Source organism: Drepanopeziza brunnea (assembly GCF_022702325.1).
Source record: "Drepanopeziza brunnea f. sp. 'multigermtubi' strain 214-2 chromosome Unknown ctg19, whole genome shotgun sequence".
Taxonomy (NCBI): domain Eukaryota; kingdom Fungi; phylum Ascomycota; class Leotiomycetes; order Helotiales; family Drepanopezizaceae; genus Drepanopeziza; species Drepanopeziza brunnea.
The window spans coordinates 702,673-717,881 of NW_027094082.1; the positions used below are offsets into that span (position 1 = coordinate 702,673).

The following is a 15,209-nucleotide window of genomic DNA, read 5'->3' on the forward strand; positions in this document are numbered from 1 at the left end:
TTGAAGTTATGGCGATAGCTATGGTGATAGTTGTATTATACTTGTACTTGCAGTCGTGTGTGTCATTGAACGTCAAGAAATATGCGACGATATCCATGATGATGATGCGAATAATAATAATAATACTATCATGATGATTACCTATTCGGTGTTGATAAGTAACAATCTCCTTCTCCACGCTCCACCTCGTCGCTTCACCTTCCCTCCCCAAGCACGACGATCTGCAACTCCAAACGAATCGACTTCCTCGAGCTCGAGCTCGACAGCGCTACGCAAACGCTAATACGAGGCGACGCGACGTCGGCGCTGCCAGAAAGACGGACTAAATCTCAGGGTCCACCTTAGCTGTCGGTACCTTTTGTGCTTTCGATGCTTCCTTTCATTGAATGCTTCCCCCCCCCAACAACCCCAACAACACCAACACCACCAACACCACCACCGACAACACCGACAACACCAACAACGACCCCAACAACATCACCACCACCTCATCTTCCAAGGAATCCCCAAATCCTCAAATCGCCGCTCTCAGGACCCGACCCGACAAACAGCAGCGCCAGCCCCTCCTGCGGATATCAACCATCGCAACCTCAGGAGCCTGCTGACGGTGACCGCAAGGCATTGCGTTACACTACATCACATCACACCACACTACTATAGCCACCACAGGCAAGGCAAACTTCGAAAAGAGCGTCTTCTCCTCTCCTCTTCTCTCCTCTCTTCTCGTCTCGTCTCTGCCCCGTGTTCCCCGTCTACCCTCGACCCGAGAAGCTGCATTCTCGAACCCGATCAAGAGGCAAAGCACATCGCGACGTCAGGCGCCGCCGTACGGCACAAAAGCACAGCAGCATAGCATAATCAGCACCGCAGCAGGGCGACTCGAGCCTCCTCTGCGTGCCCACCTCTTGTCTCCACACATCTTTCCAACCCAACTACACATACCATGTCTTCGCCCTCGCCCACACACCCCCTCTCAGCAACCTCCTCGTCTTTCTCCTCTGTCCACGATGACGGTGGTGGTACGACTCCCACGCGTCCGCGACTTCACTCGCGGAAGAGCAGCGGCACCATCATCGTCCCGCGCGAACACCCACGAGTCGAACTGAAGGAAGGCGACGAGGTCTTTGACGCAGACGACGCGAGAGCTATGAGTCCGCGGAGGAGTAGTCAGGATCTGGAAAAGATGAGTGAGGATGCGAAGCTGCAATTAAATGAGTACGTTTGTCCCCGTTCGCAGTACCAGGTTGCATGCCTAGCTAACCGAGTCAAACAGACACGCCAAAATCCTCCAAAAGTCGCTCCTGGAAATTTTCAACCGCATCGAGGCCGTGAAGGAAGAACACGACAAGTTGGACAGTAACAATAAATTCCTGCAGAAGTATATCGGCGACCTGATGTCCACGTCGAAGATAACGGCTACCGGTGCCGCGGGAGGAAGGAAGAAATAACCTGCCATCCTGGCGGACCACGCGCTCTCGCGCATGAGCGCTGCAAGCTAGCGGGAGAACAAAGCCTAATATGTATCAACACCACTCATTACATCCGATCAACGAGACCACAGAACTAAAGGCCGACGAGCAGGAGGAGGACTCACAATATCAGGGGGAAAGGCAGGCGAGGGCAGGGCATTGCGGCGGGCGTTGGCAGTCTTGCTTTTACGAATTATGTTATTGACTCTTTTCTCGCTTTAAGTACGCATTCCGGATATCGGTGCTTGCTTTCTACAGAGAAAACGGGGTCCCTTGGATTTAGGCATACAGCGTCGGCGTCCTCTCTTCCTTACCATGCACCACCCAACGCCTATCATCAATCTATTACTTTTATTGCATCTCTATCTCGCAAACTCAAAAAGGGAAGGGATCCATCAACACTCACTCGCACGCGTGCCTAATCCGCGCCGTTTGCAAAACACTGAAAGAAAGCTGAAAGAAAGCCATCCCCCAAACCCCAACACGGAGAGCCGAGCAGACGCCCACGGCAGGTTCCGTCAAGGTAAAGGCGGCTGGTTCCAAAGTTGGAGGTGGAGATGGAGGTGGAGATGGAGGTGGAGATGGAGGTGGAGATGGAGATGGAGGTAGAGATGGAGATGGAGGTGGAGATGGAGGTGGAGGTGGAGATGGAGGTGGAGATGGGAGAACAGAGCTAGGTAGGTAGGTGCTCTACACAGGACCATGGTAGGGCTGGACTGGAGGTATGTATGTATGTATGCACATGTATGCATGTATGTATGTATGTATGTACTACGTCGCAGGCGTAAGTATTACCCCTCGAGGGTAGGGAAAACAGGGGGTTTAAAGTGGAAACTAAACTTTTAAGGCACCCTCGAGGGGTAATACTTAGGCCTGTACCGTGGTATGTATGTATGTATGTATGTATGTATGGGGGAGGGCGAGGGGGGGAGGGCTTGGTACACGGTAGGGGATGATGGGATGGGAGGGGAGAGGAGAGGATAGGGTGGGATGGGGTGGGATGGGACGATGGGAGGGGAGGGGAGAGGAGAGGGGAGGGGAGAGGAGTATCTAATGATAGACAGTACGTATAAAGTAAGGTACCTACTTACTTATTTATGGAAGTTAATATAAAGAGTATGTATGTATGTATCATATGCTGCGCTCCTCATATTTTTTTATTTTATTTTTATGAAGTAGGTAAGGTGGGTTGGTTGGGTTGGTAAGGTGGGTTGGGCTGGGTTGGATAGGTGGATGGGTGGGTGGATGGGTGGGTGAGAGAGAATTTATCAGTTTCATTGGTTTATCGATTTATCGATTCTTTTGATTCTTTTGATTTGGGGGTGGGGAAAGGGGGGGGGGGAGGGAAGGGGGAAAGGGGGGATGGAGGGGGGGTTTCTTTAAAAGATGGGGAGATGGATAGATAGGTGGGTAGGTAGGTAGGTGGGTAGCTAGGTAGATACCCCCTTTCTTTCTTTCTTTCTCTGATGGATTTCTCCATTCCCCTGTGCGAGTGAGTTACGTAGTAGGTACTTGGGTGTATGGTATGGTAAGGTAAAGGTAAAGAAAGGTCAAGGTAACGGGTAAAGGGTAAAGTATGGTAAGGTAATGTACAGGTAAAAAGGTAAGGTAAAAGGTAAGGTAAGGTCAAGGTAAGGTAAAAGGTAAGGTAAGGTACCTAATCAATCGTTTCCCGTACCTTATTAGTTCGGCGTGGGTGAGGTACGGTACCGGTAGGTAGGTACGGTAGGTGTGGCGGCTATTAGATGCATAAATACCTTAGGTACAGGTCCAGGAAGTAAGTAAGTAATACAGACTTGGACTTATAGTAGGTACCTTAGGTAGGTAGGTAGGTAGGTAAGTAGGTACCTATCTTCCTGCAGCCAGCCAGCCAGCCAGGTCGGTCGGTCGGTTGGCACTCGGTAGCGCCAGCATATCCAAGACGGAACGGGACGGGACGGGACGGGACGGGACGGCTCTGTTGAAACACTACCTACTCTCTCTACCGTATCAACCAATCTGAAACATATATATTCTTTTCACCTTTTTTTTTTTCATCTTTTCACCTATTTCCATTTTTTTTTTTTTAAAAAAAAAACAAAAGATCATATATACCGGTATGTATATATGTATATATGTATGCGTAGAAAGCCCAACTGGATTAATACCTACCTACCTACCTGCCTTTGTATCCTCGACATGAGAGAAAATCGGTATCTGGGTGCCTTATCGATCTATAGGTAGTACCTAGCTAGCTTGGAGGCAGGTCCTTGAGGGGTTGTTTTTAATGGTTTTGATGGGCTTCTTCTGACTTTCTTTTTGAAGTAGGGAGGTAGGTGGGTAGGTAGGTAGGTAGGTATAGGAAAGAGGGTTTGTGAGACTGCTTGGGGCGGGGCGGGGCGGGGCGGGGCTTGGTTTGGATGCTGTGCTGTAGGTAGTGGTAGTGGTAGTGGGTAATTAAGGTAAGGTAGGTAGGTAGGTAGGTAGGTAGGTTCTCTGTGTGTTTGCTGATGTTGAACAGCTTGGATAAGTAATCAACTGGCCCATAGCCCTCTTCCGTAGACGGTCCTACATAGGATGGCCCTCTCTCTTTTTTTTTTTTTTTTTTTTTTCGTAAAAAATAATGACTTTGGCTAAACGACGATGCAATCGATTTAAGGCGGTCTCAGTTTAGTAATAATCTTTGGGCGAAAAGACGAGCTCTTGTAGAAAGACGGTTTGATCGGGGGAGATGGTTCCAATTTCAGCTGTGGTTTCAATTTCTCAAATGGTCTCGTTATAGGCTTGATTTTAATTCAGCTATGTACCGGTAGACCTAAGGTGAGCCAGTAGCTATTTAAATCTCTCAAACGATCTACGTATAGGGTTGATTTTGATTCAGCTATGGAGACATAGACCTAAGGTGATCCACTAGCTATACCAGCTTCTTAAGACCGTCCTTGAAAGAGATGGTTACTGGATGCTCGGCTGAGCGTTTAAATGACCCCCTTACCTGCCTTTAAGGTATTCTTTGCAGGTCTTCTCTTAAAAACCATCGCGATTTAGTTAAAAATGAGTATGAAAAGGTGGCTTAAAAAAAGCTGTGTCCGAGAATAATAATCAAAATTTCAAAATTGTCAGCCTCGAAATCATTTTAATATTCATTATTAGAGGACTCCAATTGCAGGAAAAAAAGAAAGAAAAAAAAAGGCATGCGTCGACGGCAAACACATGATTCTGTTACATCACAAAGAAACAAAGAAAATATATACCTGATACGATGAAAGTAAAGGCAGCGGTAATACAGAAGAATGTATTCTTTTCAAGGAAAGTCAACTTTGTTCGCTCGTTGTTCCTCGCTCAGGGATGTCCCAAAAGGTATTCATTTACACGGCAATCCTGACATGTACGTATAAGGTACCCACAGAGCAAGCAAGCAAACCTCTTGTGATATCGTAACCAGGTTCGGTTTAGCTTGCCGGCTAACGCACGTCCAATCGAGCAACGATTGGCGTGAAGAATGTCGTAGACGACAGACGGCGATTTATCAAGCGCGGATGGGCTGATCAGGTGTGTGGTATGGAATGATGAGCACAGGTGGTGTGATACGTACGTATTAGCTTAAAAATTGAAAAGAATAAAAGAAGTCTAGAGAATAGATTTTTTTTTTTGTTATTTAACTTGGATTTGTAATGATTGCGTAATTAAGAAGTGATAGCTGAGTGTCTGATATTGATTTTGATGTTCTCGCTTAAGTGGCCAACAGCAGTTGCCTAGTACTGTATCGATTTTATCGTCGGCACGCTTAGGCGGGCCTCCTTACATCCTTTAAGACTGGACGACTATACTCGTACCTACTCGCGCGATTGATTACTTTGATGAAGAGGTTGGGAATTTGGACAACGAACGCCTGAGCTTAGTCAGTGCATGCACCTATCTATAATATGAAATAACTTTTAAGTACCCCAAGAGTAAGTCGGTCACTCCCATCTTTACCTACCTACCTCCTTTAACCTAGCATAATGGAATAACAGCAACAACAATAAAAACAATATCAGGATAGTTGTATTTCATTAATTTCTTACTGAACTCAGTACGGTTTGCGAGAAGGAAAAATCTATCGGCGTTTGCGAAGATCCCGATTCTAATGTACATATCTACGTTCCCAACGAACGCAGTAAGTCGGATCTCTTTCTCCTTGTCAATCCTGTTGAAGTCGCATCGAAGCCGACAGAAGGTTGAAGGTGACCCTCTTGGAACAGGAACACAAAGCCGTCTCTTCCCTCGACACTTGTGAAAACGAATGCCTGTTCTTCGTGTAAGCAACAAGCAGCTCTCTCCGCTTTTCTCTACGTCGAGCCCAGACAGCTTCAAGCTGCAGCTTGCTTAGCCTGTGACCTATGCGCCACGTTGATGGGTGACGGGTCAACTCCCTTGGTTTCAAATCGACTCTGCGTACGCCTGGAGCTCCCTGGCGGGGCTCCGTTTATACATAACTCTCTCTCGGCCTTCTTCAGCCTCTACCTTTTGTAGTTGTTGATTTTAATGCATCACTTTGAGATCCTCCTCATTCCGATGTATACTGTCATTTCGGAAACTTTGTATTCTTTACTTAGCAGCACCCCCTATCATATATTTTCAAGGTATGATTGTCCCGCTTGAGACGGAGTAAAGTACGGTGTACAAAGATGCTGGCGGTAGAGTATTATTCAGCAGGGTGGGGAGGGGGGATGCTGGTACTACCTCCCAGGCGTAATACTTACCGCCTGAGGGTTAAGACACCAGGACCTTTGAAGTGGAGAAGGGGGAAGGGGAGAGGGAGTGGAAGTGACAAAGAAGAACTGGCTCTTGGTATGTCTGCCTTCATGTAAAGCATCTCCTACTACGGCATCGCTGCGTCTGTAATGTGCCCGGAGAGGCGCAAAGCTATCGGCACTCTTCAGATATCCAAGTTCTATCGTCACAAACCTCGTCTCAAAGCTCAGATGATCGATCGATCACGTCCTTGGCAGGTTTAAAAACTCCCGAATTCCACTATTACTGCGCAGTGTAGATAATCGGTTTAGTGTTCCACTTGTTGCGTTTGCATTTATTACTGGCTAATACTAGATAATGTATACTCCCGAGGAACATAATTCCACCAATTTCCCCGGCTAGCAGATATCCCTGAATATCAATTGTACTGAATATGGAGGAATGTAAAAATGCCATGCATCAGCCTTCTTGTAGCGACCCGAATCTAAACATTCTCAATCCCACCCAATATAACCCTCCCATTCTCCTTGTTGTCCGCCGCTCGTATGCTGGCTTGTGACGCCTTTCTCATTGAGAGTGACGCAGCCCTCGATGGTGTAGATCTGGCTGGCTCGTCTTCATCGTCAATGACTTTTGACGCAGCTGGCGTGACAACTCGCTGCCTCTTGGTACCGCTGTTGGTTGTGGTGAAAGGTTGGCTTACCCTGCGCATAGGGTTCTCCAGGCTAGCGGAGTTTGATGCTGTTGTTGCGGGAGGTGTGCTAACCGTGTTGACTTTAGAAGGCAATTGATGACTAGGCTTTCGGATGGGCTCTACGATGCTCTGAATTGGGCTGTCCGTGACGAATGGCAAGCTAACTTTCCGAGTGGCATTTTCATTACCAACAGGATTGAGGTCAGCCACCACCAAAGGGAAGGGTGAATCCAGGATGTTCTCCTTCCTGCTCTTGATGTTTGGGCCAGCTGTTTTTGGGACAACGGTAGAAGAGGGCTGTCGCGTACCCATATTCGGTGTATTTACTGGGGCAGATGGGAGCAAAGCTTCGCAGAGGGATTCAAAAGCGCCGGGCATCTGGATACTTTCGTAACGTCCATTCGTCTTCTCATACTGCATTGGATCCGATACCTGGCGGCTGCTGACAGTACGTGTATTCGAGTTGGTGTAGTCGGGCATAGAAGTGTCGGATTTGGATGCTTGACGCCAACCAGAGAAAGCTGGGTTACCTGCCTCAACGAATGGATCAAAAGTAGACTGTTTGGGAAAAAGAGGTGGTGGTGGCATGGTGCCCATTGTTGTGGCCGAAAAAGCCGATTTGAAGTTGAGAGGCTACTCAGATTTCAGTAAGTCGTTCAATCGAAGTCCCAGGAACATAGCTTGGATTCGGATTTCATTTTCAGATGTACAGACCTGTCCATGTCGCGGAGAGTGGCTGTGGGCCTCGACATCACTTCCTTGGCGAGGGGAGAACTGTTGTCCAAAGTATGGTCCCATGTGGGAGACTTGGCGCCACATGCCAGCGTTTGGCCAGGCAATAGAAGAGGCTTCAAGTACATCTAGAATGGGCAAGGGATATCAGCACTACGTCCAACGACTGTCCAGGCAATCCTCCAACAGGATTGTCAAAGTTCGCGAGACGGTCATTGACTTACCGAGAGGAGCATGTTGGAAAGAAAATGCAACGACGTTCTTGATGCGCTCGAACGGATAGGCCATCTGCTCTCGAGAAAAGCCTTCCGCGATGATGACTTTGACGCGGCCAAGGTCATCACCCGGGTTCCAGTAGCTTTGTGAAAGAAGCTCCTTGTGAAAGGTTGGGAACTTGAGTTTTTCAAACTCGCCATGCTTGTCCAAATCTATAGGTTGTCAGCAGATGAACTGACTGACCACATCAGATAGCTCATGGGAACGGGAGCTTTCATACCCATACTGAGCTCGATGATGGTGGGCCATGGACCCGTCTGATGAAACCATTTGGACCCAGCGAGTCTTCCATCAATAAACAGCCGGGCTTCAAACATTATAGTATCGCCGGTCTTCTTCAAAGACTGGACATAGCGGCTGATCTCTGGGTTCTGCCAGCAATGGATAGACACACGAAAAGCAGCTCCTGCAGCGATGCCTGGAACGAAGGATGTAACCGTAGGAAGGAGGAATGGATTAGGCTGCAGATTTTGTGCTTCTGCGTTCTGATCAGCTTTTTTAAAAGCATAGAATTTTTCCCGATTGGAGGGAGAAGGTAGATGGTATGCTGACCCGGATCCTGGATGACCTGGCACGAAGTCTTGAACTCCTGTAATGGAACCTTATATTGGTCTGGGAAGAGGAGAACATCCCAGTTCTGGTAGCGCATTGCGAAAGGATGCAGGCTCGCGTATACGAAGTATCGGCGGTAAGCAAGAGCTCTTAAAAGCTGTAGCGAGACCGAAGGACGGTGTTGTCTATCAAGGAGAGAATGCAGAAGGGAAGTGAAGCTGGGTGGAAAACTGCGGTTGCAAGACGGATGCCGGGACTAGCCTACGGACACTGCCAATATCTTATTCGGAAGGGGCCAAGGGCAGAGTTTGGCGGTAAGCCACCAAAATGTGCAAAATGTAGCTGAGACACTGGACCACCGAGCAAGAAGGAGCCACCGCTCAGAATGAGATATTGCATACACTCAAAAGCTCTTTGAAGAAAGACTGTGTTCCAACCAAAGTGTATGTTCCCGACTTGACCGGTAATGTTGAGCCTTGACGTCTGCCAATATCTAGATCGCGAGTGGATCTCTCATCTCGAGCAGCCTCTCGATTCTATATTTCGATATGTCAATACCTCAGTCGACGTGAATGTACTAAAGACCATTTTGATGTTTTAAAGAGCTTGATGGAGCCATCGATCGCCTCTTAATACCAGCCCTCTCTATTTACAAATGGACCATGCGGATACCTATTCATCCCCAGGAGCTCTCGCCTAAACACAAGTCAGTAATTGGACTACCAACGGTCTCCAGACATAACCCACCCTCACTGCGTTGGGTCCACCTAATTCCCGTTCAAGTCCACCCTCAAACTCCCTTGGCGCTGACTGCTTATCCGGGTATACGGACCCAACTACAGCACAGAGACCAAGAACAGCTGCTACGAAGCAACCAATTTGGAACAGACCCTTTCCTGGCTTGGTGTGTGTGTACTCCTCGGGGGAGAACATTCCTAGGATATCATTGTCTTCATGAATTGGCTCTCCGTAGTTTCGTCGCTCTTGCTTGTCCCACCAATCTGCATGTGGATCACGGAATTGTCTCTTGATTGGGGGCGGATTGATATATCCTCCATTCTGTGAAGCCTGTCAGCCAAAACCAATGTAGAAGTATTCCTTTTGACCGACCATTCCTGGATCCTCAGCATCGGTCTGCATGTGGTCATTAGCCAGAGCTCTTCGAATTATCGGCAGGATATGACACTGACCAGTTTAGGATACTTTGGTCCAGATGCTGCCTGTTGCGCCGCTCCTCGTTGTTGGAGAACTGTTCGTCGGACCACGGGAATGGAATTTCGTAGCGGGCGTGCATTTGCAATTCGCCGGGAAAGCATCTGGGAATAACGTCAGATTGTGCCTGACAGTCTCGCAACACTCCAAGCCCATACCTTGATATTTGCTGTCCCAATGGTCCTGTTTCGTCGTCCCTTTGACACAGCCCGAAATCGATTGGAGGTTGAAATGGTCGCGGTCCGCTAGCTTTGGGCTTAGTCATGCTTGCCGTTTAGGATCGCCTCAAGCACCTAAGCAATTAAATTAGTTGACGACAACCGCGAATTCGACCAAAATTGCAATTTTCGTCAAAGCAAGCCGCAACTAAGCTCTGTGAATGCTCAAATTTTACCAAGGAAAACTTGGGTCGATTGCGCATCTTCCGAAGTAATTTTCATCTTCTCAGATGTGATATTCATGAAGTTCTCGATAGTGCTTCCCCCCCTCTTCTAAGAAGCCATGTCACTGATCGCGTTGGACGCGCAAGAGGAACAAAAATTAGACGGTGTGCTATCCAACCACCAACGCGCCTATATGTAGCTAATAAAGATACCCAGGTCTTCCTACCACCAAAATTGAACGCCCTGCGAAGAGTGAACATCCGGCAGACAGCAAAGACGATGGGGAGCCCCCGAACAAGAGGCAGCGAGTCGAGGAGGTAACGCCTCTGTCCAAACAGAAGCAGAAGGACAAGTTTCCGTCACCACCATGGAAAGAGGTGAAGGCTGAAGGCCCGTCGTCCTTTACTCTGGATGGAAAGAGGAAGTCCGGCCGTACAAACCATATACCCTTCGAGCTGCAGCCTGTGTCCGGGAAAAGGCAGACAAGAGGCGCGCAGAAGGAACACTCGACCAAAGGCATGCAGGGCAACGCGAATGGGCAGAAGTCTCCATTTCAAACCCGGGAGGTACCCCCGCCGTCACCAACTGGAAGAAAGAGATCCGGCTCTTCTGGGACTCCTTCTCAGCCTCCACCGAAGCCAGCCAAACCTGCCTCGCCAAAGAGATCCCATCACCGCAAGTCTACGCCTAGTGACCAAGCAGCAGCCCCAAAGCGCTCCCACAAGAAGAAGCCCCCGAACCTAGACATACCACAACCAACGCCACAACCAACACCACAACCAACACCACAACCAACGCCACATCCTTTAACACAATCTGCACCGGCGCAAGCTCGACCGGCCAAAGGCCGCCGCTCCGGGAGGTTTGTTGAGGTATTGGACAGTCAGGAGCCTGATGGAATAACGCCCCTACCGGACGAAGAAAAAGATGTCCCTATCCCAAAGAATCCGTTTGCACGAATCAAATTCAAAGTTAAATCTGTTACTATACCTCTTACACATCCTGGACTTGTCCTGCCGCGATCTAGGCAGTACCCAACACTGAGAGAGTTCTTCGAAAATGGAGCAAACATATCTATTGAGAATGGTGGGCTGTACGACCCCGACGAGCCTTCTGACTACAGCCAAGACCAAATCACCAGAGATACGGTTACGCTTTTACGCGCGGAGGAGGCTGTTCAGCCTGGTGGGATATTGAGCCCGGAGAGATGCTCTGCCTACCAACCTGAGGCAAACGATGAGATCCCTCAACAATATGCACATGCAGACCATATGACCAGAGCCGCTATCGAATTTAGAAGGCTGCTACTGATCGAGCAAAGGAAGCACAGAGCCACTGCCAAACGACTTGCAGACGCCTGCCAAATAGAATGGCGTCGTAGGCAGCCAAAGAGCCAGGCACAGATCGATGAGGAGAATTTCCTGGCCCGGAGGGCCTACTGGACGAGACTAATCACCAAGCCTCTTGATGCTATGTTCGAGAATGTGAAAGCGGAGGTCAATCGCCGACGCTTGGTGGAATGGGATGCCCAAGAGCAAGCCCGAGTCAGGAAGGCCCTCAGCCAAGCTGTCGAAATATCAACGCAAAAATTGCAAGCCCGAAGATCGCACATGGACTCAAATATAGCTTCTGACGAGGAATCGGACGGGTCTGATGCATCGGACCAAGACTCTGGGACTGATGATGGATCAAACGATGGATCAGAACAGGAAGAAAGGGACAGTAACATGTCTTCATCAGAGTCCGAAGCCGATGAAGACCAGGCTCGAATAGATGCGGTTGATGACGAACATCTGACCGTGGATCAACTTCGAGAGAAATACGCTGCACTGCCTGCTGTAGAACCTGAGCCTAAAGATGAAGAAATAGTTGATGGAGATGTGAGGCAGGCAAATGGGTCGAAACCTGACTCAGATATCGAAATGGAAGACACTCGCGATGAAAGCGACGAGTCGATTGATATGGATGACGACATGGGATCCAGTGACGAAGACAGGGACAGCGACGAGGAGGACCTATCTGGTGAAGAGGACGATGAAGACGTGGGAGAATCCTCGCTTCTCGGTTTTTTGGCCCCTTCGGAACTAAAAGCCGTCGAGCTTGGTAGTGTTGTACCCATATCTGATGCAATCGATGGCGAAAACCCTGAGGTTGAAGAGAAACAGAAACCTTTGGCACCAGATCCCGTAGGTATAGAGCACTCAACTGAAACAGTTAATGGAGGCTTGGAATTGCCTACGATTCCAGCACCGGATGTCGAAGAGCCTGCGGAAATGTCTACTGAGATAGCTGCGGAGCCGAGCGAGCCAGAAGCGGATGGCCATTCGAAACAGATATCAACAGACTTGGTTCCCATTAGTCCAGATCGCAGTAGTCAACCTACTCCAAGGACGACCGAAACAAGACCTTCCGAGGTCGATTCTGCCTCTTCTGTTGAGCCTCACCATAGTAGTCGTCAAGTCACACGAAGCGTCACACCAGAATCTCTGAACAAACCGAAGATAAGGATCCCATTTCTGCTTCGAGGAACACTGAGAGAGTACCAACACTACGGCTTAGAATGGCTGGCTGGTCTCTACGCCCAAAATACCAATGGAATCTTGGCCGATGAGATGGGTCTGGGTAAAACCATCCAGACCATTGCTCTGCTAGCTCATCTCGCTTGTGAGCATGAAGTTTGGGGCCCGCATCTTGTCATTGTGCCCACGAGTGTGATGTTGAATTGGGAAATGGAATTCAAGAAGTGGTGTCCGGGATTCAAGATTCTGACTTACTACGGCAATCAAGAGGAGCGCAAGAAGAAACGACAAGGCTGGAAGACTGAAGATACTTGGAACGTATGTATCACTTCCTATCAACTCGTCATTCAGGATCAACAAGTCTTCAAACGACGCCAATGGCATTATATGATTCTCGATGAAGCCCACAACATCAAGAACTTCAACTCCCTGAGGTGGCAGACCATGCTTAATTTCAATACCCGAGCACGGCTTTTGATCACCGGCACCCCTCTTCAAAACAACCTTACGGAATTGTGGTCTCTGTTGTATTTCCTGATGCCCTCGGATGGTTCAGGCCAAGGTGTTGCTGGATTTGCTGATCTGAAGGAATTTCAAGATTGGTTCAAGAAGCCGTCCGAGCAGATCCTCGAGCACGGCCGAGAACAAATGGACGACGAGTCAAAAGCAATTATCAGCAAGCTACACAGACTTTTGCGGCCTTATCTGCTGCGACGATTGAAAGTAGATGTTGAAAAGCAGATGCCGGCCAAGTACGAGCATGTCGAGTTTTGTCGCTTGTCGAAGCGCCAAAGAGAATTGTATGATGGATTCCTGAGTCGTGGAGATACGCGAGATACCTTGGCCGGAGGAAACTACCTGTCGATTATCAACTGCTTGATGCAGCTGAGAAAAGTTTGCAATCACCCAGATCTTTTTGTTGAACGAGCAATCATGACCTCGTTCCCCATGGAAAGGTCTGCCCTTGCAGAGTTCGAGATCAAAGACCTTCTTGTCCGTAGGCGACTCCTTCGCGAAGATCCCATGACTAAGGCAAGCTTGGAATTCCTAAATCTGGTCCCAACAAAACACGAACGCTTCTCTGGTGCCGTCACTACTCGAAGCGCTGTTCTCAGTGCGCAGCGTGTACTTATGGACATGCGTGAAGCTCAGCGTACGCGAGCCCAGAATGCCTTGACAAGTTTCGATCCATTAACGGCGAAATCGAACCTGACTTATCTGGAGAGCGCTTCCAGATGGGGCCGTTTTGAGGAACTTCAGCATTGTGTTTACCTCAATGCTCTACGACGGCAGCAAAAACCAATGTACGGGAGCAAATTGTTGGAGTTTCTTACTATTGGTGTCCACGACCGACCTTTCAAACCTCGCCCGGATAAAAGACAGAAGATCTTAAATTGGTTGGAGACTCGCTCCCCGGCTTTGATGTCAATGGTCCCCAGTCTAGAGGCCAGATCCGAATCTCTCAACACAACCATCCAAAAGTTCGCTTGCGTAACACCTCCTGTCGTTGCGAGAGATATAAACTCCACGATCCTCTCCCCCAAAAGCTTGGGCACGGTTCAAAGTACCATCACCAGCTCTGAAATCGATCCATTCCACGAGGCACGCATGAGGCTTTCCATTCAATTTCCCGATAAGAGATTGCTCCAGTACGACTGTGGAAAATTACAGACTCTCGCGAAGCTCCTCCGCAGATTAGAAGCGGGTGGCCACCGAGCTTTGATCTTTACCCAGATGACGAAAGTCCTGGATATTCTCGAACAGTTCCTCAACATCCACGGCCACAAATACCTTCGCCTGGACGGATCGACGAAGATCGAACAGCGTCAGGTGCTTACGGATCGCTTCAACAACGACAAACGGATTCTTGCCTTTATCCTCTCAACTCGGTCTGGTGGATTGGGCATCAACCTTACTGGAGCCGACACTGTCATTTTCTACGACCTTGACTGGAATCCGGCCATGGACAAACAATGCCAAGATAGATGTCATCGTATTGGACAAACCCGTGATGTTCACATATATCGACTGGTATCGGAACACACCATCGAGGCGAACATTCTTCGCAAGGCTAACCAGAAGCAAATGCTAGACGACGTGGTCATCCAGGAGGGAGAATTCACGACTGACCACTTCAATAAAATACCTGTCCGAGACGTAATTGCTGCGGATCCGGACCTCCTCGATGGCGATCGAGCTGCCAACGATGCAATGGATCGTGTCTTGGGAGGACCTGGCACAAACAAGAACGTATCTCATGTCCTCGCACAAGCTGAGGACCAAGAGGACGTAGCAGCAGCCAAGGTAGCTGAGCGAGAAATCGTCCAGACAGACGCTGCGGATTTCGACGAGAATGCTGCTATCGCCTCAGCACCCACGTCCGCCGGAACTCCGCGAGACGGCGCTCCTACACCAGCTGCCGACGATACCCCTGCCATAGACGAAGTGATCGAGGACGATGAGAATAACGCATGGGGAGAGCCTATTCAATCGATAGACGAGTACTTGTTGAGATTGGTAGCGGATCAGCTCAAAAGCACCCCGTTGGAGCTTCCCAAAGATAAGAGTAGGAGAAGGCGAGGAAGAGACCATCGCTCTCACAGAGCGAGGTAGAGTTCCAAGATTTTTTGTATATCAATATTTTACATTCCAGGAGTGT

At 48.9% G+C, this 15,209-nt stretch overlaps 4 protein-coding genes across 4 annotated transcripts; 2 read left to right on the forward strand and 2 right to left on the reverse strand.

The window, feature by feature from the left end:
- Positions 1-943: 943 nt before the first annotated feature.
- On the forward strand, positions 944-1,448 carry L3040_008980 (uncharacterized protein; the record flags this gene model as incomplete). The annotated part of the gene is made up of 2 exons (XM_007292737.1): positions 944-1,215; positions 1,274-1,448. The coding sequence occupies 2 exons, from the start codon at positions 944-946 to the stop codon at positions 1,446-1,448; spliced, it is 447 nt and encodes a 148-aa protein (XP_007292799.1).
- Positions 1,449-6,666: 5,218 nt separating this feature from the next.
- Positions 6,667-8,533, reverse strand: L3040_008981 (uncharacterized protein; the record flags this gene model as incomplete). The annotated part of the gene is made up of 5 exons (XM_007297827.2): positions 6,667-7,509; positions 7,591-7,736; positions 7,833-8,036; positions 8,105-8,362; positions 8,437-8,533. 5 exons carry the CDS (start codon positions 8,531-8,533, stop codon positions 6,667-6,669), a joined length of 1,548 nt encoding a protein of 515 aa, XP_007297889.2.
- Positions 8,534-9,108: 575 nt separating this feature from the next.
- Positions 9,109-10,109, reverse strand: L3040_008982 (uncharacterized protein; the record flags this gene model as incomplete). Its single annotated transcript, XM_066155792.1, has 6 exons — positions 9,109-9,132; positions 9,184-9,495; positions 9,547-9,570; positions 9,627-9,752; positions 9,807-9,817; positions 10,043-10,109. The coding sequence occupies 6 exons, from the start codon at positions 10,107-10,109 to the stop codon at positions 9,109-9,111; spliced, it is 564 nt and encodes a 187-aa protein (XP_066010081.1).
- A 40-nt stretch (positions 10,110-10,149) lies between these two features.
- L3040_008983 (uncharacterized protein) lies at positions 10,150-15,163 on the forward strand (the record flags this gene model as incomplete). The annotated part of the gene is made up of 2 exons (XM_007297825.2): positions 10,150-10,195; positions 10,248-15,163. The coding sequence occupies 2 exons, from the start codon at positions 10,150-10,152 to the stop codon at positions 15,161-15,163; spliced, it is 4,962 nt and encodes a 1,653-aa protein (XP_007297887.2).
- Between the last annotated feature and the right edge of the window lie 46 nt (positions 15,164-15,209).